The 24,662-nt window shown below is 46.8% G+C and overlaps 7 protein-coding genes across 7 annotated transcripts; 3 read left to right on the top strand and 4 right to left on the bottom strand.

The window, feature by feature from the left end:
- Nucleotides 1–2,102: 2,102 nt before the first annotated feature.
- BO85DRAFT_382119 (uncharacterized protein) lies at nucleotides 2,103–3,107 on the bottom strand (the record flags this gene model as incomplete). The annotated part of the gene is made up of 2 exons (XM_025656455.1): nucleotides 2,103–2,182; nucleotides 2,597–3,107. The coding sequence occupies 2 exons, from the start codon at nucleotides 3,105–3,107 to the stop codon at nucleotides 2,103–2,105; spliced, it is 591 nt and encodes a 196-aa protein (XP_025511216.1).
- Nucleotides 3,108–8,052: 4,945 nt separating this feature from the next.
- Nucleotides 8,053–8,867, bottom strand: BO85DRAFT_162892 (uncharacterized protein). Its single transcript, XM_025654243.1, has 3 exons — nucleotides 8,788–8,867; nucleotides 8,514–8,705; nucleotides 8,053–8,409 (listed from the first exon to the last, which is right to left on the bottom strand). Exons 2-3 carry the CDS (start codon nucleotides 8,630–8,632, stop codon nucleotides 8,133–8,135), a joined length of 396 nt encoding a protein of 131 aa, XP_025511217.1. The 5' UTR covers nucleotides 8,633–8,705; nucleotides 8,788–8,867; the 3' UTR covers nucleotides 8,053–8,132.
- A 496-nt stretch (nucleotides 8,868–9,363) lies between these two features.
- BO85DRAFT_453393 (camp independent regulatory protein) lies at nucleotides 9,364–11,565 on the bottom strand. The gene has a single exon (XM_025661042.1). The coding sequence runs from the start codon at nucleotides 11,104–11,106 to the stop codon at nucleotides 9,745–9,747; it is 1,362 nt and encodes a 453-aa protein (XP_025511218.1). The 5' UTR covers nucleotides 11,107–11,565; the 3' UTR covers nucleotides 9,364–9,744.
- Nucleotides 11,196–11,908, top strand: BO85DRAFT_463259 (uncharacterized protein; the record flags this gene model as incomplete). The annotated part of the gene is made up of 4 exons (XM_025661911.1): nucleotides 11,196–11,225; nucleotides 11,256–11,338; nucleotides 11,567–11,665; nucleotides 11,788–11,908. The coding sequence occupies 4 exons, from the start codon at nucleotides 11,196–11,198 to the stop codon at nucleotides 11,906–11,908; spliced, it is 333 nt and encodes a 110-aa protein (XP_025511219.1).
- A 1,199-nt stretch (nucleotides 11,909–13,107) lies between these two features.
- BO85DRAFT_463260 (uncharacterized protein) lies at nucleotides 13,108–14,883 on the top strand (the record flags this gene model as incomplete). The annotated part of the gene is made up of 8 exons (XM_025661912.1): nucleotides 13,108–13,274; nucleotides 13,379–13,432; nucleotides 13,700–13,758; nucleotides 13,969–14,023; nucleotides 14,193–14,295; nucleotides 14,434–14,497; nucleotides 14,558–14,632; nucleotides 14,723–14,883. The coding sequence occupies 8 exons, from the start codon at nucleotides 13,108–13,110 to the stop codon at nucleotides 14,881–14,883; spliced, it is 738 nt and encodes a 245-aa protein (XP_025511220.1).
- Nucleotides 14,884–20,194: 5,311 nt separating this feature from the next.
- On the bottom strand, nucleotides 20,195–20,972 carry BO85DRAFT_453398 (uncharacterized protein). The gene has a single exon (XM_025661043.1). The coding sequence runs from the start codon at nucleotides 20,689–20,691 to the stop codon at nucleotides 20,479–20,481; it is 213 nt and encodes a 70-aa protein (XP_025511221.1). The 5' UTR covers nucleotides 20,692–20,972; the 3' UTR covers nucleotides 20,195–20,478.
- Nucleotides 20,973–21,676: 704 nt separating this feature from the next.
- On the top strand, nucleotides 21,677–23,842 carry BO85DRAFT_162983 (transferase family protein). The gene has a single exon (XM_025654244.1). It carries the CDS (start codon nucleotides 22,132–22,134, stop codon nucleotides 23,818–23,820), a length of 1,689 nt encoding a protein of 562 aa, XP_025511222.1. The 5' UTR covers nucleotides 21,677–22,131; the 3' UTR covers nucleotides 23,821–23,842.
- Nucleotides 23,843–24,662: the final 820 nt, after the last annotated feature.

Here is a 24,662-nt window from a genome sequence, read left to right on the forward strand (position 1 = left end):
GTCGCTGCTCTGTTGTACATAGTACACAGTACATACATAATGCTTGAGAGTAACCAGATGGTACTGTTCCATTTATTTGATAGTGGTATCTCTATATACTCTCTCTCTCTCTCTCTCTCTCTCTCTCAGAATACAACATCACCCTGAATAAAACAACGAAATAAACAAGACAGAACCAAAGCAACCAAAGCAACCCATATCCTCAATACTCTAATGTTTCATCCCACCCATCCCACACACACACACACACACACACACATACCCACCCATACAAAAAAAAATACAAACAACATCCATCCATCCATACACAGCCCCATCCCATCCCATGCCCATCCCACCGATCAATCCACCCAAGCAAACCACTAAGTAACTAACCCAACAATTGCGGGGAACAAAATTTAAAAACCGTCTAAGCAGTAGCCAATCACATCGCCCATTAAAGAACACTTATTCAGCCTAGCACACAGCCTTTCAGCCAATCATCGTGCAGAAGTTGGCAATCGCCTTGGTTTTGCTCTCTCCAGCTACCACGGGCATCCCCTGGGTTCCCCCTTCTTCAGAATGAATGATGTGACTTTTTTTTCTTTCTCTTCTTGACTATTAGGTAGTAGGTACCTAATACTTTGGAGGTGTATGTATGACCTGATCCGTGTTTCTAGGAGGCGCCGGGTCGGCCGGTCGGTCTGTCTGTCGGCCGACCGAGGGAGGATGGTGTGTCTTTGACCCACTATTTACTATGTTACTTACTGACTTGCTTACTACGTCCAGTGGGTGGATGGGAGTATTATGTGTCGTGCGGTTGGGTACTGATAGTAGTTACCAAGATCTGATGATGATACTGTGTATTTGGTTATTGATTAGTGAGAAATGAGTAAGTATGAGATCTGTAGATAGGTGATGTATGTAAGTATGTAGAGACATCTACTCCTTAGGCTTGCTTCTACAAAGTATTACTACCAAGTGAACAAAAGCACACATACATACACACGCACACACAAATACCTACTTCTCTACGTATGTTGTACCAATATTCAGAGACATATTTACTTACTCACTTACCTATATTATCAAATACATCAATACATACACACAGTATGACTCACTCCCCTCCTCTCCACTCCACTCTTCTCTTCCCTTCTTCTAACAACTTCCCGCAAAACGAAAAAGTAAGAGTGCCTAATATACACCCACCCACATACACATCCCCGAACCAATCCCTCTATAGTAATTCCCGTAACTTGGGCAGCAACCCATCTCAAATAGAAAACAAAAGTACCATAATAGCTAACTTTTCCATCCGGTTTTTGCTTTTCTGCATGGGGTCAGTCATGTTGTTTGTCTTATGGAAGGTGGAAGAAGGTTCGTTCTGGGTTCCTTACTAGTTAGTTAATTTGTTAGTAGCTAGCTAGACTAGCTGGACAGCGAACCGGCTGCTGCTGCTGCTGTGGTGGTGGCTTGGTGGCTTGGATGGCTGCTGAGTAGTTCGTTGGATAGTTGGTACAGAGTAAGTGGTTAGGTAGGGTGTCACCTGATGGTGATGGGTATGCTATGTCTTGGCGGGAAGGATTGGTGATGGAGATGTTTGGGTTCGGACTGGAATCGGCTTTTTCTTCTAATAGTTTTGTATTGAAACTGATGTGTTCCTTTGGTGGATGTCTTGATCATGAGGATTTGGGATATTGTCACGTGATATAGTTGTCTTCTGATGTTGCTTTATGTCCATCTAGCGAGCTACAGGAGATGAGGGATGTAGATTTGTATTCAGATGCCAATAGAGTAGCTATGGTGGTATGCTACAGACGTTATATATGGAATATCCCCAGTAAATAGCAATACCACTAATCAAACATGCAAACGCAAACGCATCTGAGTATTATATAGCAGAATCCTGACGCTGTCTCAGAGCAAGAACAAGCGATGCACCATCATTCAAATGCTCCTTAGCACCGAGTATACTCCTCTCCTTCTCTTGCGGAGCAGGCTCACGACGCCGCCTAAGGGCAAGCATGAGCGATGAAACATCGCTCAGCTGCTCTTTCGTATCTGATATATCCGTATGATCCCCTGCACGAGCAGTTAGAATCATCATAATAAATCAACAATCAAGCAGATCTCCAATAAGACACCCAAAACAAGAATGCTTCACTCATAGTCAAAAAATCAGGGTCAACTTCAGGTTCATCTGAGTCATTGTCATCATCGCTGTCAGTCTGAGCGAGAGGCTGCTTCATGAACCCTAGAGTAATAGGAGGAACAGGCTCAAGACTAAGAAGTCAAGATGACGAACTACTCGAATCATCCTCAGCCAGATCAGGGACATAAAGCTCATCATCACTATCAGACTCGTCAGACAATCCATCATGACCAGATCCAGAAGAACCCGGATGAACAGCACCATCCACACCCTCCCCACCGCAATCAGAACTGACGGCGTCCGAAACAAAAGACTCATCCACATTTACATCCTCAGTAAACCCCCGCTCAACAAGATCTAACTCACTTTCAGACCCAGACTCAAACCCAGGATCATACCCCGGACTAGGAGCATGTCTCCTCAACCCGCGTCGAAAAGTACGAAAGTACCGTCTCAGCATACACTCATTATTCGCAACCCAGTTCCTGCCCATCTTCTTGATATACCTCTCGTCAGTATGACTCCCGCGGAACCACGCCTGTTTCTCTTCATCGATGATAAGTCCCATTATCACCTTTGAGGACATCTTCTTCCTATTGCGATGCCAGGATATTCGTAAGGCCTCTTTGCATGCTTCCTCGTGGGAGGAATGGCCGTATATAATGATGAGACAGAGGTATCGCGTTCTCCGGTTGGTGTGGTCCCGGAAGTAGAGCTTCTGCGCTTGGAAGAGCTGTTCGTCATCGCTGTCGCTCTCTTTTTCGGGGTTTGGGCTGGCTTCGAAGGGTTCGAATTCGTAGCTCTCGCTAGTGCTGGATGGGAAATATCGCTTGAGATTGAGGGGTATGATTGGCCAGATGGGCTCGATGGACTGGATGATTTTGTTGAGCTCGATGGGTTTGTTGGGCTCGGTGGGTTGGGTGCACTCATCTGGCTCTTCACACTCCATGGTGTGGCTGGAGTCGCTGGACATTGTGAATGTTGTAGTTGAATAGAGAGGGCATGAGGCGACTCGGACAGGTTGGTGGAGTACATTATGGAACTGCATTTGTCCTTTTATCTATTTTTCGCAACTATATCTCTGCAGTTGTTTTTTCTAGGGATATTCCGGGGATATCACGGAACGTCAGTTTCCCTTCAACAGACGCAAGCAGCACTGCTTTTGTTCTCTATATAATGAAGAAGATTTATCTCACATGCTATATAAGGCCTACGCGGTATATACCACTCGTAAAGGTGTCAGATACGTATTCGAGGGGGATGAACATAATGAGAAATGGAAGGCTGGAGGGTTACTTCGAAGTGTGACTTGGGAGAAACTATAGTTTCTGGTTTGCGCCTAAACATCATTTATATTTTAGGGCTGGATTTATCGAGGAATCATCGGAAATCCCAAAATAATTGATGGGAGCAGGTATAATGGTTCAAATCTGCCGGTAATATCCAGCCGTAACATATTATTTCATTGCGGTTTCCAAAAGAAAGCTTTCTCAGTCTGCTAGGGCTTGAAATCAATGTCTGTCACTATACTACGTACAATAAGCTAGTCACAGCAGTAGTGCTTTCACTCCTAAGTCCTACTAAGCCATGCATTGTTATAAGAACCCAGAACTAAAACTCCTTCTAGACTGGTATCATAAGCTAATTCGAATCCCATGACTGTAAAATGCGGAGGCTTCCATCCCGATTCTCGTGGGTGGTCTTCCCAAATGGCCATTGAAAACATGAGAGCTGCAACATCGTCTCCAGGGCATGTAAGCATATAGAACTAAGTTTGTATAGAGGCCATCACTGCTTGCAGCTTCTTTTCCCTCTTGATCATTTCTGCCCTGTCTTATAAGCATCGTCTTCCTTGGCCTCGTGATTGTGGCCCGTTCCCCAATCGAATGGTCGGTGTACATCATAGTAGGTGCAAACAAGACAGTCAGAATTTTCTTTGCTAACATCAATAATATTCCCGTGCTCGGTAGGGGGTAGAAACCTCCTTCTAGCGTAGCAAGCCTCCTTGGGTGACTTGGTAAGCGTCACAACGGTGAGCGGCACTTCCTCTTCAACCTGTTCGCGGAATATACCCCATTTGCCTCGTGATAACGCAGAGAGTTCTTTGAGGTGCCTTCAGTCTTCAACTTGGAGTCCTCGCCAGTCTGTAAGAGACCTCGCATGTCCTCCCCACCCGCCGCATCAGGAGATCCTTCCAGATATGTTGGACTTGCAAACCCCGTGTGACAGTGTCCATTGGGACGATGTAGCTTGGATCTATTCCTGCTAGTTGAGGCCGCTCACCCACCTGAGGGTATTTTGATCCTAGCTGTTGATATATCCAGAGCCCACCAGATCATGTGTTGGTGCCTGGTTCTGTCCAGTATTAATGTCAAGATGGTATGCAATTATCATAGAAGCAGATCGCTTATCTTGCAATTGTCCATCTGTTGTTGACTGGAATACTGGAGATCTTGGAAGATCCATATTTCGCAAAATGTTCCAACACCAGATAATAAAGGCTTGGAGGCACTCCGTTACTGGAGAAGGAAGACCATACTATCATCTCATTAATAGGCAAAGATTTGGTCAGGATACATAACTGTACTACCAGACTGTGCCACTCGATATCTTCGCGACAGGCTTCAGACAGAAAAAGCTCCCTGTCAGATGGTTGTATATTAGCTTCTGTCATAGTATATAGAGGTGCTGTTCGACTGGACGCATATACCTCGTGCAACATGAGGCTTCCTATCTTATTAAGATCCGCTGGGTACAGCTAATCCCCAGCCTATGCAGCGACAGCGTGTATTATGCAATATACCCATGCTTTTGACTCTGTGCCTGGGGAGCGAGATATCCTATTCCTGGTGCTGCGTGCGTCTTGATCCGAGGCGTTGGATGCGCACGTCTAGTCTAATTGAAGGAGATGAAAGACGTGTAGAAGCGTGTGTTTATTTGTATGTGTCTGATTATGAAGATCATCTACAGACATGCAGTAAAACGGGTGAAGAAGATGTTGTGTTCGAGACCTCTCTCCCAAAGCTGAATTGTAGAGATGTTATTGGGTATCCCAGTATAAAAGCTTTCCACCTGCTTATCTTTAGAAGATACAAGGCATTATTTGGCCGAAGACAATTATGATGTCTCACCTTCTGCTTCGGAAGGCACGCGAACCAGCTCAGGGACAACAACTTCAGTGAAGCATACGATGTCTCCGCCCCCGCTAGGAATCAAGTGCATCGGCAACTTTTCGATCCCTCTAAGGAGACTATTCGGTAGTTGAACCCCTCGCGCAGTACCTCTTCTGGAAGAGCGCAGTACGCAAGAGGACCACCATTGCCCGTCCTCATCCCGTCGCGTCTATATGCAGCAGGAACTCTGATGAATGGTCAAGAGGGTTGAGTTTCCTGTGCTCTGAATTGGACGCAGTAACTGGTATAGAAGGGACTGTTGATCTATTAGGAATTTCGCATCTAGCGACCTCATATGCTTTGCTGAATTCTGTGTAGACTGCTTGCTGTGCTATAATTTCAATCTTTCTCCTCTTCACAGCTATCGACGTGCCAGGACCAGATCCTATTGTTGTGTCAATTCTGGCTTGACTCTATGAGTTATTATATTATACTCATATGCTTTTAGCGAGATTGCTACTTTGAAGCCATTAGTAGTAGCATCTAGTAAGCGATAACCTGTAGAAGCAAATGCAGTTATCTGACTTTCGGTTCGATGATTCGAGACGTTCCATGTCTGCGAGCCATATACATGCGGCGGTAGCGGCTGCAACAACCCTCGCTCTATATTATACTCTATAGAATCACTCGAGCTTTTAATTACTGAGATCCTCTTGAAATGTAGAGCTCTGTCGACGACAACTTGATATTCAATCTTGGCTAACTCAGCCTACCGTCCGAACCAAGAACCAAATTCATCGTAGAGCGGCCAAAGCTTCTGTACCTTAAGCCACTGGTATTTAGTTGGAGCAGATTCAGGAGGACAGTCGGTTTACTCAGGATAAATAGATGACGATGATGGTATCTTCTGCACTCTGTTTCCAGGGTATGCTGGACGACATCAAAAAGATTTCTTGTCCACATTGACAGGGGCATTCTAGTCATCCTACTTTGAGGTGTTCTGTACATGGCCCCATGCCCATTGTTTGTATGTGCAAGAATGCTTAAGCGTCTCGACAAAATGACTCCTGCAGTCTCCATGGTCGGTCAATGATAGTTCTGCCACTGCACTTCTGTAGGGGAGTACAATGCAAGTTTTGCTGCTTTTGGTACGGCTCCCGGGATCAGCGGGATATAATGCTGGATCAAGTCGGTAACAGGCATGTGAACAATATCGCTAACAAAACTATCCCTCCAGGTATACAATAGTAACGCAATCGTAGGGTGTAACTCAGGTGTCACCATATCTCCGAGAAGGTATCTGTTGGCCGCTATCCACTCCTCCGCCGCCACGGAGTCTGTCGATAGTCTTCTTCGGAACGATGATGGCCTCCCGCCTCAATCTCTATGGGTAGGATTGACCCCTTAGTGTCAACATGAGAATGGGGAATGGTACTGCATCTCGAGCACGAGTATTTGCAATTGAAGGCCAGTGACTGACTGGATGTCACTGTCGAACATCACCTGCCTTGTATATGTCCATCCCTAGCAACGACCCTCACGGGTATTAATGTCTCCTATCTCTGTAGGATGTATCATGCTCATGCATGTGTTTGTGGATCTGTACTTTGATAGCCTGTAGGTTGTGAAGAACCCGTAGATTGGTTGTATGTCATTTAAAAAGAGATGGCATTCTCGAAGCGATATAGCGCTGCCAACAGCAGTTTAGTGACGAAGCTATGCTTTTTCATGTCGGCGTTATGTAAACAAGAGAATATGCTGGACTCGTAGGTGCTAGGACAGACATATCGTCGTCCAAGTCCTCAGGAACGCTAATATAGTACTTCTTTGAATTGTAATCGGCAGGAGTAGTGATGATCGTACTAAGAGGGTGCCCTAACTCGAGGGAACGCACCGTGGTAGCTCTACCACACCTATGGGAAGATGCCATGCCCTTAATCATCATTGTGGGGGTCATTCGAAAGCCAGAGAAGCGAGATGTAGCAGAGTATGGCAAGAGAAGTCTAGATAAATAGCACATATTAGGATGGTACTGCCTTTGTTTTGCATCGGCAAATGCACGAGACCAGAGAAGACAATTGTAGAGTCTTCGTCATTATCCCCAAGCATCAAGGCCGTGACTTTCTCTCAGAGCAATAGCTGTCGGTGGGGTTATCCTGGCCGGACCATAATTGGTCCCAACAATGATCAAGTTGATAGATTGTAGACACGCCCATATTGTATTGCGTCGATCAGAATGGCCAGCTCATAGATGAACTGTGCACAGTATGGAGGCATTATTTCTGCTCCACACTGGTAAATCTCCCCCGATAGACTGTACACAAGTGGTTTCTATACTGACATCTCTGTCTCGCAGGTACGCCACGGCATATAATATATGAAGTTAGACATCTACCAGACCTCGGTGGCAGGAACCTGATGTTAATGTGGAAGCTGTTGCATCATTTGAGATCGGCTCAGTTTCAGTCCCATTTCATGGTCCCCTTCCCTTCTTGCCCTTGCCAGCCAAGTTGAGGAAAAGGGCATTCATCTTCGCTGGTACATATTATCATCTATCTGCATCACTGTCTATCATAAAGCTTGGTTTGGAACGATAGGATTGTTGTCCATAGCGAATCCTCCTCCGGTATGGAGATATATGTCCGGGGAGGAGCTTCGCTCTATCTGTCGTCGAGATCAAAATATCTATCATTGGCGCTAAGCCGGTGCACATCATTGTTATCATGTGAGATAGTATAAGTTAGCTCTGTAGATAGGCAGGAAATAGATTATCGTAGTAAACATAAGGGAATGCCCTATATAGGTTGAACATAATGGGCTATGCATACTAGATGTATACTACTATGGCTTAGTTAAGTTCACTACATAGAGTAGCTTTAGTAAACTCAGATATCAATAGATTTAGAAAGGAAGGAGAGAAAGAAGACTAGAAACAAGATATCTTTATAGCCTTGACTAGAAACGTGAATTATCACCTCCACCTTCACCATATTATAATCAATCTCCAACATATTCATCCTCAAAATTGAATACCCACAAACCCTACTCCCAAATTCCCAACCCATCCAGCAAAAGCAACCAATTAACCCACTCCCCCAAACCAGCAGCAGAAGGAGAAACAACAAAAAGCAAAGATACACACACACACACACACACACATCACTTCGCCTCCGCACTCCCTAGCCCAGATACCAACACACCCACCCACCCACCCACCACCTCCCAACACATCTCACACCGTGCCTACAGTATCATCTCATCTCCACTTCCGATCGTCATCTACCTCACAGATCATCCCAGTCCCTCCACATGCCGATAGATAAACCAACCAAAACAAACAAGTCAGTACCAAGATACGATACTCCGATGGAAGCTTCTCTCCCATTCTCCATCTGCAACCCAGGAACGATCTTCATACATATGACAAGGAACATTGCATTGCATGCATGCCACAGTACGTACGTAAGTCCTACTGTATGCAGGGCTGCAATAGTTTCTTATCATGGCCAAGGAAATTAACTTTTTTTTTGATATGTCGATGCGGATATTGATCTTCGTTGCTATTTTAGATACTTGAGTGTCGATGAGTACATGCCTTTGTAACTAGTCATGTTATGATACCGCGGTTAGTTAGTCGTAGCGATTTAGTTGGTTAGTTAGTTACTCATTGGGATTTGGACGATGTGGTGATATATACAATACATGGTAGTAAGACAGACAGGGTAGTAGTAGGTTACGCATGGATGGATAGTAATGAATCAGTAGCTGCCAGGACTACAGAAGGCCCTTAACCCTGCCAAACGAGCTGCTGCTTTCAGCTGTAGACAAGGTCGGTGCGCTGAGCGATGGCATGGTTTCCTTGATGGCCCATGTCAAGTTGGCCAGGCTGATGCTCCATGCCGTGCCAGGTTTGACAGCGTTGGATACAGCACAGACTGTTGTGTCAGTCACTTAAGCAGTTGTCAGTTACATTAGTCGGCTGGAGTGAAATCCAATAGAAAGAGTAGGCGCAGAGATAAGATTGTGGCATTACTGGTGGTTAATTTTGCCACTGGACTAGAGGATATATGAATCAATCCTGGTCTGGTGTACGACTGCAACTACAAGTAGGTTGAATGCGAATTTTGATATGTTGTATTCAGGGTGTATCATCGCAGCCCAACCGCCGGTCGTGACCGAACCCAATGCAATTATCAACATCAATGCAGCACACAAAATCACACAAGACATTTAGAAAAAGACCCCACCCATGCTGTATAGCAATGCTCCTCTTGTACAACGCCGATCCAGTTCAACCCTGCCTGGGACCAACGGATCAAAGCAAACCCAGGGAATAAACCACACAAGTGTCGTAAACATAACCATTCCAATCTGAACAGTGTCAAACCAAGAGCAATATGCTAATTCGTATACAACAAAAAAAAGAAAATGAAAAGAAGAGATCGACAGCATGAGGATCTAACTTCGTCAAATAGAACTGAAAGGGCCTCCAACAGACTATGCGGTGAACACCCGGTCCAATTGCCGCAGTGCGCGCATGTCTTCTCCTCCGAACCCGATCTTTTCGCTGGGAATGTCTCGGGGCCCCTCGGCGCGTCCTGCGGCCGGGGCTGGGGGAGCGGCGATCGACGGCAATCCACCAGAAGGCGCGCCATTCATCAGCGCACCGATGCTGGGCACGGTGGTGCCGGTGCTGGCTTCCAGTGGCTTGGGCGCCATCGTGCTCGGCGGAGGGATTTGTACGCTACTGGACGGTGGCTGACTGATAAGCTGGGGACTGCGCGCAATCGATGGGATGCCGTTGCTGTGCGGCATATGATGTGGCTGTGTGCGGGGTGACGATCTCGCAATCTCGCGAGGCGGGCCAAGCTCCGGTGGACTCGGGCGGTGGTGAAGAAGCTCGTGCGCTCCAGGCGGCACTCGTGGTGACCGGCTTGCAAGCACCTGCACGCTCGACGGTTGATGGAGAGATGGCGCCATCGTAACTTCAGCTACATGCACCGGCCGCTCGTGGTGTGCCGGCAATCCCGGGGGTTGCGGAGGCGGCAAGGGCGTACCAGGTGGCACGGCAGCCTGATGGCCATATGGTATTTGACCATTGGGCTGAGACACTGACGGAAGGTAAGACGGATAGTGGACCGGAACGGGCGGAGTAGCCAGCGGAGTCGGAGGCCATGTATATGAAGGAGTGTATGGCGCTGGGTGTGCAGCCGGAGAGCGCCCATAGGGTGCCATGGGATGAGGAGGCACATATGCGGCACCGGCCATAGGACCACGAGTCACAACGGGAAGATTCTGTTGATCGTTTACAGTAGACTCCGGATAAAGCCCCTTTTGAGGACGCACATGTCGCAGATTGGGGTCTGTCGACGGTTGTTGAAGGTTGGCCGCAGACGGATGTGACCTCGAGTAGTAGCTGATCAGATGGAGGTGCTGACCGGTAGATGTCGTAATGCTGAAGGACTGTTTCATCAAGCCATCAGGCTTGTAGCGGTAGCCGTCCGGCCCTTCGTCTGCGCCATCTCCACGGTCGTCGTCACTGCCCCGTGTGCTTTCTGGTGTTTTACCAGCTCTCGACATCGTCGTCTGAGCAACACCGGTTCCTCCCCGTTTGCCTTCCATCTCGCGATATGTTAAGAAGCTTCCAGATACGCGACTGGCACTCCACGACTTGCCATCGGTCCATCTTCGCATGCCCGCTTCGCGTTCATCCCAGACAAAGACTGACCCGGAACGAATTAACTGACGTTCCTTCTCGGATAAACGTCTCTGTACGCGGGGAAGAAGGCCAATGCGACAAGCTTCGAAGAGGATGATAGCGTCCGCAGGAGTGCGGACGTGCCCGTGATACGTCTCCATCCACCTTCGGTGATCTGTGTAGGTCCCCGTGATGACTGTTGGTTTAAGCGCTAGGACCGGGGGTTTCGTAGGGTGAAAAATGTTGAAAGATGTGCCGGAATGCAGGCAATCTAGATGAGGTCGGAAGTCGAGCAACGGCTCTTCGGTAGCCGTTCAACAAACACCGTTCAAGCGTGCGATATTCCCGGAACAGGAAACAAAAGGCCAAGCTTCACGAGAAGGTGAGAGATGAGTAGGTGCTGTGAAGAACCCACAGCGGAAAATAATCTGAAGGGTCAAGAAACAACATTAATTTCCCATCTATGTGATTGAATTGGAGAATGGATAGGGTGGAGGAGTGGAGTGGGAGGGGAGGGGGGGAGAACAGAGGGGATGGAATGTAAAGAAACCAGGGCAGCAAGGAAGGGGATAGGAAACAAGGAGTGGGGAGGGACTGATAGGAGAATAAAGAAGAATGCAGGAAGGCGGAGGTTGAGCGTTATACAAACGCCGCTGAGACAAGGGGAGCTACGACATGCAAAGGCCGAGCAGGTACAGGCAAGACTTACCGTGGCGGAAGGTAGCGCGTTGTAGTCGCAGTTAAAATCGATCTTGGATGCAGCAAGGCGGGCGACGAAGTGTTTAGTGGGCGATAATGGAATGGTAACCGTCAACACCAATTACTATACTTGGTGGACTCAGTTATAGCAGCAGTAGATGGGGAATGGTTGAAGGTCGCAAGTCGCAGCAAGTCGCAGTAGAAAGAGAAGAAGGGGAGAGGGATCGTGGTAGTAATAATAAGAATAATAATCCAGCTACTTGACTACTAAACTAAACTAATCGGAACCCGAATAAAAAAAAATTATTTATTATAATAATAAAAAATAAATAATAATAATAATAATAACAAAAAAGGGAAAAGGAAAAAGAAAAAGAATAATGCTTACTCGAAGAATTAGCATTAGAGATAGGGTGGGGAACCGACTTAACTCTGAACCCCACAAGGTCAAGCAGTCGTTTTTATTGAAAGACCATGTAATAATAAATTAAATTAGCTGATGGGAGTTTCCTTTTTGTGCAGGGTGGGAGTGACTAAGACTGGCGTATGTATTTGATTAAAAACCAATTTAGCGAACAGCTCCCGGAAAAAAGAATTCTCATGACCATTATCCTGATTATTGATGTTTTCTTTTTTTTAATCTGTTGTGATATTATTATTTCCACATTTATTCTAATTCCATTACTGGTCTCTTTCTTCTGATATTACACCTTTTCAAAACAGCAGACAAGACAACCAAGACAAGTGAAGGTCAGAGGACTAAATGCTTGGGCCTCTCTCTAGGCGCTAGCCATACCGAAAATCAACCAGACGAAAGAAACGACCCCCCCGAAAAAGTGGGTAAATAGGAGCCGGCTGCAGCAAATGATCTCATCCGACTGATATTTAGTTGCTGGATTCATCACAAACAAATAGAACCTTGTTTTTAACCTTTTCTTTTTCGCCTGATGATTATCCATGGTTCTGGGGAGCGAGGCTGGCTGGTGTGGGCACCGGTGGAGGCTTCGGTTCTTCTTTTCTCTTTCTTTCTCTCTTCTGCTGCTGGACCATTTCCATGGGGCTTAAGATTACTCCGTTTGTGTCTTACGGCTGATTGTTACCATATACTTACCAAGTCAGATCCGGTCAATCTCACTTGTAAGAAAGGGATTTAATTATAGCCGAGCGTGCCCACCTTTCCCCCCTCCCTCCTTATCGTAGAAACAAAGAACAGTAATGAATTTGAGCGTGATCGCACCAGGGTGAATAATGAGATATGAACAAAAGGGGGGCGCGCGGAGGGAGGGGTGGGAGAGGGGGGAGGAAATAAAGAGACTTCCGGTGGTGGAGTCTAAACCAAGCTTAGCGATGTGCCCGGTATGACTATCAAGTATGGGACTTGGAGCACAACATGAATAGTCAAGGTGACGCCTTTATACATCGGTATACAGATGGAGTAACTGTATACATACTAGGTGTACATGATGGGTGACACAAGCTCCTGCTTACAGGGCTGGAGGATTCCCACATACCAGATGTTCATTCCGCAGCAAGCATGCTGCACACTGATTGAGCTTCCCGTCCGTATCATGACGACGGAAGGATACCATGATTGTCGTGGCGGCCCTCCTTACGCAGTTTGGCTTCTCCGGTGACAGTCGATCGACCATATCTTGACCGGTCTGCTGCTTGGAGGCTTGGAGGTTTCTTGGCTCCAGTAAAACCCATGATTCAGAAAATTGAGAATATTCTCAGTAATCAAACAGGGAAAGGCCAAGAATATTACCGTATTACACTAGGAAGATACCAGTGGCGCTCTGATCGCTTGCTACCAACCGGAAATTGATTAGTGCGCGACTTTCTGAAGCTTAAGCTTAATCCAACACGAGGAACCTTAAGCTCGCTTAGAAGAGAGACATGGCCCCCTCCTCCTCCACTGTGGCTGGGGTTCCACTTGTTCCATGGTCGCTTTTATTAGTCTCTTGGGTTTTATGTTTGAATTTCTCATAATTATGCCCGGATATCCGGCGTGTGCACAATATTAATAAAAGTAAAACCTTTTTTCCGTTTTGCCAGCTCCATCCGATCCTGTGTCTTGATTTGGACCCCTACGCGATCGCCAATCACTCATCTGGGTTTGTGGGTTGTGGCCATCATCATCATAACTTTTACGGCATTTCTCGTGTTCATCTGATCCGTCTTTGGAGGCCCTCCGTATCGTCTAGAAGAACTTTAGCACAGACCTTGTTCCATGCCCCCGATTCGTAATCGGTATCGGACGGGGAATACGATACTCTTTTTTCTTTTATGATTATTTAGGGTTAGACTATCCCCGGGTTACGCAGCGGTTCCGCCCGAAAGTGACCCTTTCGGGCCAAGACTGACGACATTTTCTCCCTTGTAGGCTCGCCTGCCTTTGCCGTTTTGCCGTTGTTTAGGCTTCGTGACTGGATTTTCGGGTCCTCTTATTTTACTTTGTACTTTTCACATTTTATTCCCTTTCCGCTGACATTTTTGACTCTTTAATTCCGTGCTCTCGGACTTTCGGCTTCTCGGCAGATGACAACAGCCACTGTGGCGATTCGTACTCGTATCGGGGCGAGCACCTGATCCCGCATAGGGAATTTCTTTCCCCTCTGATTAGCAGTTTCTTTGTCGCCGTAGTAAAACCAGTCCTAATATAGTCAAAAGATAGTCGCAATATAGGCCCGATATTGGTGATCTGGCTGGTCATGTTAAGCATTCTGACTAACGAGTTTCTCGGACTCTAACTCCGGGTGGCATAACTTCCAACCTATCGTTGGACCCAGGCCTCTTCCTCCATGCGTCTGAACACCTATCCTGGTCTCAAGCAGGGATCAACTGAGCCTACCAGTGATAAGCGCCAGGCAGATGATTATTCTTTTTGCGTGCTAAATGCACCCCCCTTCCCAGCTGAGAATTTATCCGCTGAACCAAACATCCAGGCATTCCCTGTGAAAAGCTTGACAAATCTTATCCGGGGTGATGGTTCGCATGACATACTTGTCCGATAAGTATGATAGTGGGCCCTCCCTCTTTCTTCCCCCTCTCCATAAACGCCTCTCTTTACTGAGGTAGGCAGGTCTTCGGCTCTGGGCGGCAAAGTGAAACCCAGCCAGAAGCAAAACAAGGAACTCCGACAGGCAAAAAGAAGAACGAAGAACTTAAAAAAAAAAAAAGCCAGCCTAGGATCAGTCATATGCAAATCAATCGGCCACGTAAGACCAGAGCATAGCTGATCTGCTCGCGACTTATCATACTCCAATCAGCGGGCGTTACCTCCCCGGCGGCGCTTGACCGGGAAATTCGCGTCGCCCATAGTCCGGAGCTTATTGTCCAGTAACGTTGATTAGACTCGATAAAGTTGCGGGCGCAATTCAACCAGGATCGAGCTTTGTCCGTTGCTTCATTCTTTGCCTGAAATTACTCCGTACTTTAATTTAAATTGAAGGTTTGCCTTCTTCTCATTCTTCTGCTCTAGTTGACTTCATTCCGGATTGGCAGAGTTGATCAAATTAATACTTTCAGCTTTGACGTGTTAGTATCCTGGTCTTGCACAGCCTTCTTCCATTATCATCCATCGTCCACCGTTTTAGGCTTCAGCTTTTTTCATTTTCTTATTACACCTTGGCGCTAATGGGGTCCATGATCGATTAGAATTGAAAATAACCACACTAAGAGAAAGAAAGTATCCGACCAAGCCGGCTAGGCTACTAAATTATTACCTTTTCTTTTTCTTTATCACGATAGTGAATTAAATCGAATCGGAAAAATGAAATAATAATAATAGCAAAAGCAACGTTAAAAAAAAAAAGAAACACATACTGAAACATGGACGAAAAAGGAAGTTTCACCCATTCGGGCGCTTCCCAAGTGGCTACTTATTTACAAACAACCTCATAGTTAATGGGAATGTCAAAGAGGAGGGGGTGTGAGATAGATACGTTACAGCTTACAAGGGCCCAACCACAACTAACTACTAACTAGTAGTTGGACTAACTACCAGCAGCGCCATCACCACTAACTCCTGGAACTATAGCGTAGCCGTACTACCGACTAGCGTTCAGGATAAGCGTATCGCCAACAAAGTCGGTCGCATCCTGGCCGGTTTTCTTGGCCCTCCTTGGCTGGCCCACATCAGGATGCGTAAATTATTCGGGCCAAGCGATTCTGGCGGGGAGGTGTGGTGGTCAGGAGTTGCTGCTGACACTAAGCTATACTAGTACTTACAGGGCTGGGCTGGGTTGCAGCTGATGTCTCACATGGGGCAAATAGGAGATAAAAGAAAACAAGACTTTCTTCGATGAAGGATGCGACAGTTGTTATTAAATTAGATTAATTTTTCGATTACCCCCATCCGGTGCAAGGTACGGCGTATCACACTTCACAAGGCAGTTGGCGTAGTAAGTGAGTAAGAAAGTAGTACAGTAGTGCAGGCTGATGTTATACTTGGATTATGAAGAAACCTGTCTACATTATCTAACTGCAAGTTACCAGTTGCGGTAGTACTGTGTGTTTGTTTGGGGCCAAAGTGTGGTCGTCTTAATTATTCAAGCAATAAGTCGTTGGGTAACACTTATACTACCTATGCAGGGATCACAAACCCATCCAAGTCACGAACCGGTGGTATGTAGATTAGTTTGGTACTAGGTAGCTAGCTTGCTGCACCTTGTGTTCAGTGCTACAACAACCCAAGTATGGGATAGGATTAGTATACATAATGTAATGTGTGTACACCATGCCATCATGTTGTGGAACTCACACTAATGTATGTTCTCCGTCTGGATGCTCAAACTCCTAGTTTAGCGAAGTAGTAGGGTGTCACTCACTCACTCACATTGCTAGATCCAACGCAACACCCGATTTGATTTCCGACGTCTCCCATCCCACTCTGGCGCCTATGGCGGGCAATAGCTATAGCACCTACATATCACCTGCATAGCCTTGTTTTTTGGAATTGCTCGCCCCTCTTCTGCTTTCCTTCTTTACTTTTCTTTTCTGTCTCTCCACCCATGTATGCAAGGCGATGCGGAGAGTCCGGAGTACCACCATACCTATCTGAAAATAGATCAGTGGGTGTGTATGTATGTACACACTCACTTACATCCATCCATCCATACATTCTGAGCAGATCGTCTTTCCTTGGGCTGCCTGGAGGGTTAGTGTAGCGAACCTGTCGATATTTTGTTGAACAATGATGTCAGAAGGCAGAAGAATGTTATTATTCTTTTGCTTTTACTATTTGTTTTTACTTTTTCTTCCTTTCCTTTTCTTCACACTCTTAAAACGGTATTTGCCCGTACCACTGGAATCTGCCTCCCTCCTCCCTCACTCATGCAACTGACGATCATGGCAGTCCGGGGAGACCGTCTAGATACACAGAGAACAAGAGTTTCCACATATCTAGTTAAATATGTGTCTGGAACCAAACAACAAACGCCCCCCCCCCCTTCCCCCCCCCCTCCCCACCCAACGTGTCACGGACAGTTAGTTGGCGATACAATCAAGCTTTTTCGCCTCCCAGGCGAGCGATATTAACCGTGTGTGTGTAATGTGAACAAGAAACCTTGTTTATGGTCATACCCAAGGTACATTGACACCTTAAGTGTGTGAGTCGACTGAACCTCATTCTCCATCTGCGACCAATCGGACTGTGAGCGTGACTCAAAAAGGCCCAAAGACTAGACTAGACTAAATAACTAGTGTGGATTGTTTCACTGATCTACTGTGACTGATTCCATAATTTTTGGACAGGGCTTGTCTGAGAGAGAGTGTGTGTGTGTGCATCTGTGTTGCCTGCTTTTCTATTTTCCAGTTGTCTGTGGTTCTTGCGTTTTAGTTACTCCGTCCGTGGGTTTAGCTGAACTGGACTATTTGCTGTAGAGGATGTATCTACTAGTGAAGTAAGTGAGTTGAGTAATATATATGTAGGTAGTGTGGTAGGGTAGTAGAAGGTTCGCTGATCGGGGAGGAGCTCTAAAGTTAATTTCCTTCCAGTTCGCCTTCAACTTACTTACCAGGCAAGCGAGGCACTGGGTGACATGGTTGGATTAACCTGGAACCAGCAATACTATCTACGTAGGTTTGTGCTATAGACGCTATGCGCTCCGGACAAATGCGCAATGAGTCGCTAATCATTGAGACCATTCTATCTGTACTCTGTAGCTGTTTAAAGTTATCATACTTGTAGTAGCCTGTGTTAGGCAAACGCCCTTTCCGTACCTGCTTAATCTATTGTTGTCTGTCTATCTACTGTATGATACGGAAAATCAGTCAGTGTGATCAATACAAATATTACCTATTATGATTTATTTATTTTTCTGTTCTTCTTTTCTTTTATCTCCCCTGAGTTCCCTTGCATAAACTCACGTCACACAAGAACAAAGTTTGCTTTCTGGGGATTTTGTGAGTCAAGATTTTTTATAGTTAACCCGCTACCAATGTATGCATGTATGTATGTATGTATGCCTGGATTTGCTCCTTAGGCTACCACCACTACTACTACCTACTGCTTGGGCTCGGCTATGCTCCAATGCAACCCTTGATTCGGAAAAGGTTTCTGAAATGCCAAGGGGGTTAGAGGGTGTGTGTAAGTAAACAGAAACAGGAGAAGAGGAGCAGCCATTTTGTGAAACGTTGCACGGGCTTATCTCCACTAGCATAATTGGTTTAAGGTAGATTATTTTTCCTTTATTTCTTACTGGGAGAAATGGTGGGTGGGAAAGATAGTCAGGCTATTCATTCCATTCATCCGTGTTTTCTCAATAATTGCGAAAGTTGGGTTTGGCCGGTGTAATATGTATGCATGTAAGAGATTGACGCTTTGATTCATTTATTTTGTTACTTACTTTTTATTTGACAGTCGCGTAGTTAACTATTTTGGATAATTAGATTAAGGTGTCATCGTGTTGGATGACGCGCTTGGACTTTGATGGTGGGCTTGTGGGTGGACGTGGGGGGGTGGCTGTATTTTATTTTATTCTATTCTATGTTATTCCGCTTTAATCCAATTCAATGTAACTGTTATGCAGGAATTTTTCCAGACAAAATGGAGCCTGTTGTTTGCTATTGCTATGGCAGTGGCAGTGGCATTTAGTTGTTGCTGTTGCTGTTGCTGTCAAAGCTATTTATTGACCTCTGATGGTTGGTCTTGTAGTACTGCCATGTCTGTAAGCCTACTTTCATCGTCGCACTCGCAGATCAACTACCCGACGCAGACATTGCTGATGGAGATCATCCCCCCCCCCCCCCCCTCCCTCTTCCTTCCCTCTCAAGTTGCATGAATGATCGATCATAGCCTGTTTGAATTAGGTTAAGGTACGGAGAAGATAAGGGTGTGTGCCTACAGCCTAGTCATTTTTTGACTTACAGACAAGGGAAAGACAAACAGACTACCCAAACTGTGCGCACTTTTTGCCTTCCTTCCAAGCCCCAAGCCCCAAGGCTGATAAGCCAAGACGAAGAAAGAATGAGCATAAATGGCTGGCTTACTTCAATAACTCCAAACCAAGCGTGCTCTAGGCGCCCACCGTTGCAGCCCTAGTCGGGCGACTATTGCTTAGTTAGTGTGAAGGCTTTCCACCCCCCCCTCCTCCTTGTCGCTCTCCATCCGCCACGCGAATGGAGATGAATTACCAGATTGGGAGATTTCCATGAGCGATTTGACTAATTGGCCGCCTCCGTGGCAGCGTATCAGACCTCCGTAGCCGAGGATCGCTATCCCTGACCAGGCCCAAGCGTCAAAGCGCTGCAGAAGCCAAGCCATCCCCGCTGACTACTTTCGTTTTGGTCCAGCAAAAGTCGATGTAACACGAGTTTTCCGACTGGACCCTCAATTACCAGATAGCCAAGGCTTAGCCTGTCTGGCCCTGTGGTCTGGTCTTTTACATGGTGTATGGGTGTATGTACTAAGTAACAGTGTCCTATCTACTAAGTTACCTAGTTGGTATTTCCCCGAGCACAGCAACTGATCCTTTCTATCCATTCACACACGCCCTTTCTCCTTACACCACCCAGCAAGAGTTCATGGTCTTACTTACTTAAGTTACTTACTCAGAAACAACCCCTCCCCTCATAGGGTATTGGAAATCAGCCTAAATTTGAAAGCAATTTTTAGTCTGTGTCATATCACATATGGCAAGGGAGACTGGCGGCTAACTCCGTCATGGCCATCATTTAACTATCCATCTGATGTCGCCGAGCCACTGCAAATTTACTGGGGGGCTATTTTTATTGATTCTCGCATCCTTCACCCTTTTTGTCCGGGATTCGGCCATGGCAGCCGACCTGCCTTTTTCAATCTGAATCCGGTCCCCACGGAAATACCGGACCGATTATGTAATAACCACACCAGAGTGGTGCGTCGGGATTGAGAGCGCCAAAAAAACCACCGGAAGAGCAGAGAGCTGGACGAAGAAGTACAGGTGTCCTCATCTGAGTCAAGTTGCCGAGCAAGCCAGCCGATACGAGCGAGCGTCGCGTAGGCGATCCACGGTCCCCAGGCTAGGCAAAAAGGGCCAGAGGATCGATCATCAGTCGTCCATACTCCATTCATGTCAGTTTTACGCTCATACGCCGAAATAGTGCCCTGCTGGTCTGGCGCCGGACAAAGGCCGAGAGAATATGCTTAACACCAGTAAGGTTGGCAACTTGGCATTCGCCCCCCCGCGTGGTATTCCTCCGCAGATTGACTAAAGGGAATACAAAGTAATACTGGCTACGTACGAAGTGCTCAGCAGGATTGAGCCCATCAGCCATGGATTCCTTCCTCCCCGTCTCCCAAGACTTTTGTTTTCCAACGCTTACTTGACCACACTGTTTTCAGTGGAAGTATATTAGTAACTATATTCCCTCAACTGGGGCATCCTTTTTTCGAACGGGCCCCCCCACGATGGATGCTGACCCTGTTCAGCGCTGTCTCCTGCCGATATTAAACGATCCATCCAGTCATTTCGCCTGTTCAGCCCAATAGTTAAAGCTTTCCGTCTGAAACCGCCCGACGACCCTTTTCTCTCGCGACCATCGTAAACGAAGTGGATCGCTGCCATCCTGATTTGGGCAACCGGCGTAGCGAGGCTCCGCCCAGACCGCAGCTTGGAGGGAATAAAGTATCCGTTCGGTGTGGACCCCGTCCAGAATCCAGCGCCCAGGTAGGTCGGTTAGTTAGGCTTTCCCCCCTCTTCTTCCCTTCTGTTCCTGATTCCTGGGTACGGAGCACTAGGCAACGATTTCGATTGAAAGGGGACCCAAACTGGCGCTGAGGGTATGGATGGGTTTCACACCTATCCGCGGCTCCCGAATCCAATCCATCCGCCACATCCCTGAGACGTGTAGGTAATCGCGGTGACCTTCCAGAAACCGAATCATCGACGAAGAATGGATGGAACTTCGGCGCGGAACAGAACATGCTTCCTCTGGATACTCCGATAGAGATCCACTTTGCGCAGATAATGTAGAGCTGAGCCCACTCTGTGTGCGTGTACTCAGTATGTGAGAGTATTCCTGTCGGCAGCCGGACACACAAAGTTCTCCGTAAACAGATGGATTGTATAGATTGTCAGTCGTTCCATGATCCATCAGATGGGGCCAAGGTTTTTTGGCCCCTCTTTCCCTTTGATGATGATGACTTCTTTGAGCTAATTTGAGTTGCTGGGCGTTTCTTTTCGTTTTCTTGTCTTTCTTTCTTACACACCCTGGGTAATCTATAACAGTACAGACGGTATCGTAAGTTTGACACGTGAGATCACACCAGCAGGGCCTGCCATCCGTGGCAGTATCTCACCGCTATTCCCGCCGCTCCCCGTTGCGTAGTCTATGTTGTTCACGTGCCAATCTAACAAACAAACAATCATCTTGGTGATACATTCCAACAAGCCATCCATCAAGTCTGGGCCAGTATGTGATCATTCAACTCATCACACCGTTGACTAAAAGTCATCACAAGGGTGGGTTAGACTTAGTGCCTCCGTCGTCTTACTTGCCACTCCACAACGAAGTCATTCGATCACTAGGTAAACTAACTAGAAAGCTGGAACACCGGTCCGCCGTTGCTGGCGCCGGAACTACTGCCCTGGATTGATTGCCTTCAAGCCACTAAATGAAGTCTCGAGCATTCCACGAATCAGTTCGTCTCGTTGGGCGCTTGACTACACCTCTTTGCGGTGCCCGTTCAATACATCCATCCATGGATAATAATGACTCATGATGACAGGGATATACACTGAAGGCTTATCTCTACCTAATCAATTAGCTCTTGTCAGGAACTATACACACACTATCTGGAACAAGTTGGCCATGAGCCATCACGATGCTGCTTTTCACAGCTAAGAAGGGACGGGACGATGCGAGAAAAACATGCTCTTCTATACTTACAAATAGGATTGGTATTGGCTGCCAGCCAGATCAGCCATGTACCGAAAAGTTAACCCTATTAGCCTTGTTTTTCTGGCAGTGATCAAAGGGCTATTTTGCTCGATACTACGCCTCCGATGTCAATCTCTGATCCGTCGATCCTGCACTCCGAGAGACTGTTTCCAAACAAGGAAGCTAACTCGGATTGCATCGTTGCCTTGTCTTTACTGGATGCCACCACGGTAGACTTCTCGGATGCAAGCGCTGTTTGGCTCTTTGAGTGTGAGCAGCAAAACCGCGGCAACCTGGTGAACCACCTCCGTCAATCGCTCAGGATCACGCTGGATGCTTATCCTCAATGGTGTGGCTTGATCAAGGTTGTAGACTCGGTGGATGGCCCTGCGGTTGCTGATCGAGATCTGTTGGCGCCTCATGCCCGCCGTTTTGGCCGGGTGTATGTCCATTATGGCACGCGGGCTGACCCCGGCGTTGAATTCGTCACTGCACGTGCGGCTGATACTCTCGATGGTCTCTGTCCTTCCTCTCGTACGACATCTCAGCCTCTCTGGAATCAGGAAAAGGTGGCTTTATCGAGGTTTGTCCCAAAGACTTGCTTGGCGAACCCACTCAAACAACCTGTTGTCGACAATGCAGATATCACCCCTCCAGTCATGGCCATCCAAATCACGAACTTGGCCTGTGGAGGGTTTGCCCTAGCAATCAAAATAGCTCATCCTTTAGCGGATGCGCAGTCACTTTTTCACTTCGTCAAAGACTGGGCAAGTGTTAGCCGTTCTGCGTTACTGTGCGAGCCTACAGCAGTCTTGAAACCTTTATTTGAACCGGCGCGACTCGACGACGCAGCAGCAGGGGACATCAATGCTGCTACGCCGGACGAGTCGATCATCGAACAGACAAAAAGCCTACCGTTTCATCGCTATGACTGGTGGAACGTGCCCCCTGACTCTCCTCTGAAGACACGCATCCCTGAAGCTTTCCGGGACCAGGACATCCCCCCAGCGGGGAAACAAATACCATGGTCAGAATGGGACAAGAAAGCGCCAGTGTCTCATTACATCGTGCACCTGAGTCGCGAGCAAGTCGAGAAGATCTGGACGCAAGCCAACAACGTATCCGCCACAACCACAAAGACTAATCGACTGAGTCGACACGATGCCATTCTGGCACATATATGGTCAAGCATCAACCGAGCTCGGAAGATGCAACACGACCCCGGGCCGGTCCACTGCGACCTGGCGTACGGGTGCCGACCGGCGTTTCATCTGAGCGATTCCTTTATGGGGTCGCTTTCCGTGATGGTCAATGTGGAGATGACTGGGGCGGAACTGACGACGACTGCAAACTCGGACGGCAAGGAAACTGCCGTACTTCCGCCCATCGCGCACCGCATCCGCCAAACTCTTCTTCAGCTGAAGAATCATCCGGCCCGCTTGGCTGCCCACCTCCACCGTCTGGCATACGAAACGTCTCCGCAACGCATTTGGCAGGGATTTCTGGGTTCTCGGCACGTTATGGTGACGACGTGGGCGTGCGCAGGGCTGTATGATGTGGATTTTGGGTTGGGTCCACTTACTTCCTCCTCTTCCTCGGCTCGCTACGCGGATGGTATCCTCGCCAATCTCGATGGCCTCGTCTTGATCAAAGAGGCACCGCCGCCGTCGCCATCCGATCGGGAGTCGGAGGTCAGGCACTGCCGAGTTCCGTCGGCTTGGACGGAGCATGGTGTGGATGTGCAGATTCATCTCCGGAGTGAAGATATGTTCCGGTTGTTAAGAGATCCGATGCTATTGCCGGACACTGCGTAGACCAAAACTATTTACATAGCTAAATAATCTTAATCTGAGTTTACTACGTATACTCAATCGAATCAGATAAATTACTAAGCGGATGATCACAGATACTCTGCTTGGCAGCTACACTGTCGTGAAATGTACCCACTTGCATATACTTCTAACCCCTATCTACTGTCTTATGGACTTGGCTTCAACGGCCGTCTTGTCTTCCCCTGAATCTATAATAAGTTTGTTAAGCATCTACTACGAATCCGGCCTAGAGTTATGTTCTTATAGTAACATTCGTTTGTAATGATTTGAAAATAATACAATACGTTAGACTCGGAATATACTTACTATATATACATAATTTGGTACATTCTGAAGCCCATGCATAACGTAACATAAGATACCATAAAGCCCATTAATTTCCACATGTCCCTAGTACTACTTCATATACTAAATAGTAAGTAACTCTAGTTATTGCACTATGATCATGTCATCTATATATATAGAATAAGAATTTGATGAAATAGGAATATATCTTAGCCGGTGTGGTTGGTCTCTTACTAGTATATAGTAGTAGTACTAGTACCACTCATCAGTATCTATTTCATAGCACTTACTTAAAGTTAACAGTTCCTATTCATTCTCCACGTAGGATGGACAACATATACACATACACAGAATAAAATTCCTGCCCTACCATGTATTCTACTACACTACTAGTACTACATACATAGTTACATACTACACACTCACTCATACATAATAATCCTTCAGGCAAAGTTAATTTACCAAAAAGTAAGCATAGCATGCATTAGCCCATGTTATTCCCAACATCAATCAATGTATCAATTAGTATTCCCCCCCCC

The sequence above is a fragment of the Aspergillus piperis genome, assembly GCF_003184755.1.
Source record: "Aspergillus piperis CBS 112811 unplaced genomic scaffold BO85scaffold_25, whole genome shotgun sequence".
NCBI lineage: Eukaryota > Fungi > Ascomycota > Eurotiomycetes > Eurotiales > Aspergillaceae > Aspergillus > Aspergillus piperis.

What these genes read in the sequence shown, in the direction of transcription:
- BO85DRAFT_162892 (XM_025654243.1), bottom strand. Translation starts at nt 8,632, where the DNA reads ATGGGAGAGAAGCTTCCATCGGAGTATCGTATCTTGGTACTGACTTGT. An exon ending in GAGGTAGATGACGATCGGAA is followed by an intron (nt 8,410 to 8,513) that starts GTGGAGATGAGA and finishes GCGGAGGCGAAG; the next exon opens with TGATGTGTGTGTGTGTGTGT.
- BO85DRAFT_453393 (XM_025661042.1), bottom strand. Translation starts at nt 11,106, where the DNA reads ATGGAGACGTATCACGGGCACGTCCGCACTCCTGCGGACGCTATCATC.
- BO85DRAFT_453398 (XM_025661043.1), bottom strand. Translation starts at nt 20,691, where the DNA reads ATGGCAGCGATCCACTTCGTTTACGATGGTCGCGAGAGAAAAGGGTCG.
- BO85DRAFT_162983 (XM_025654244.1), top strand. Translation starts at nt 22,132, where the DNA reads ATGTCAATCTCTGATCCGTCGATCCTGCACTCCGAGAGACTGTTTCCA.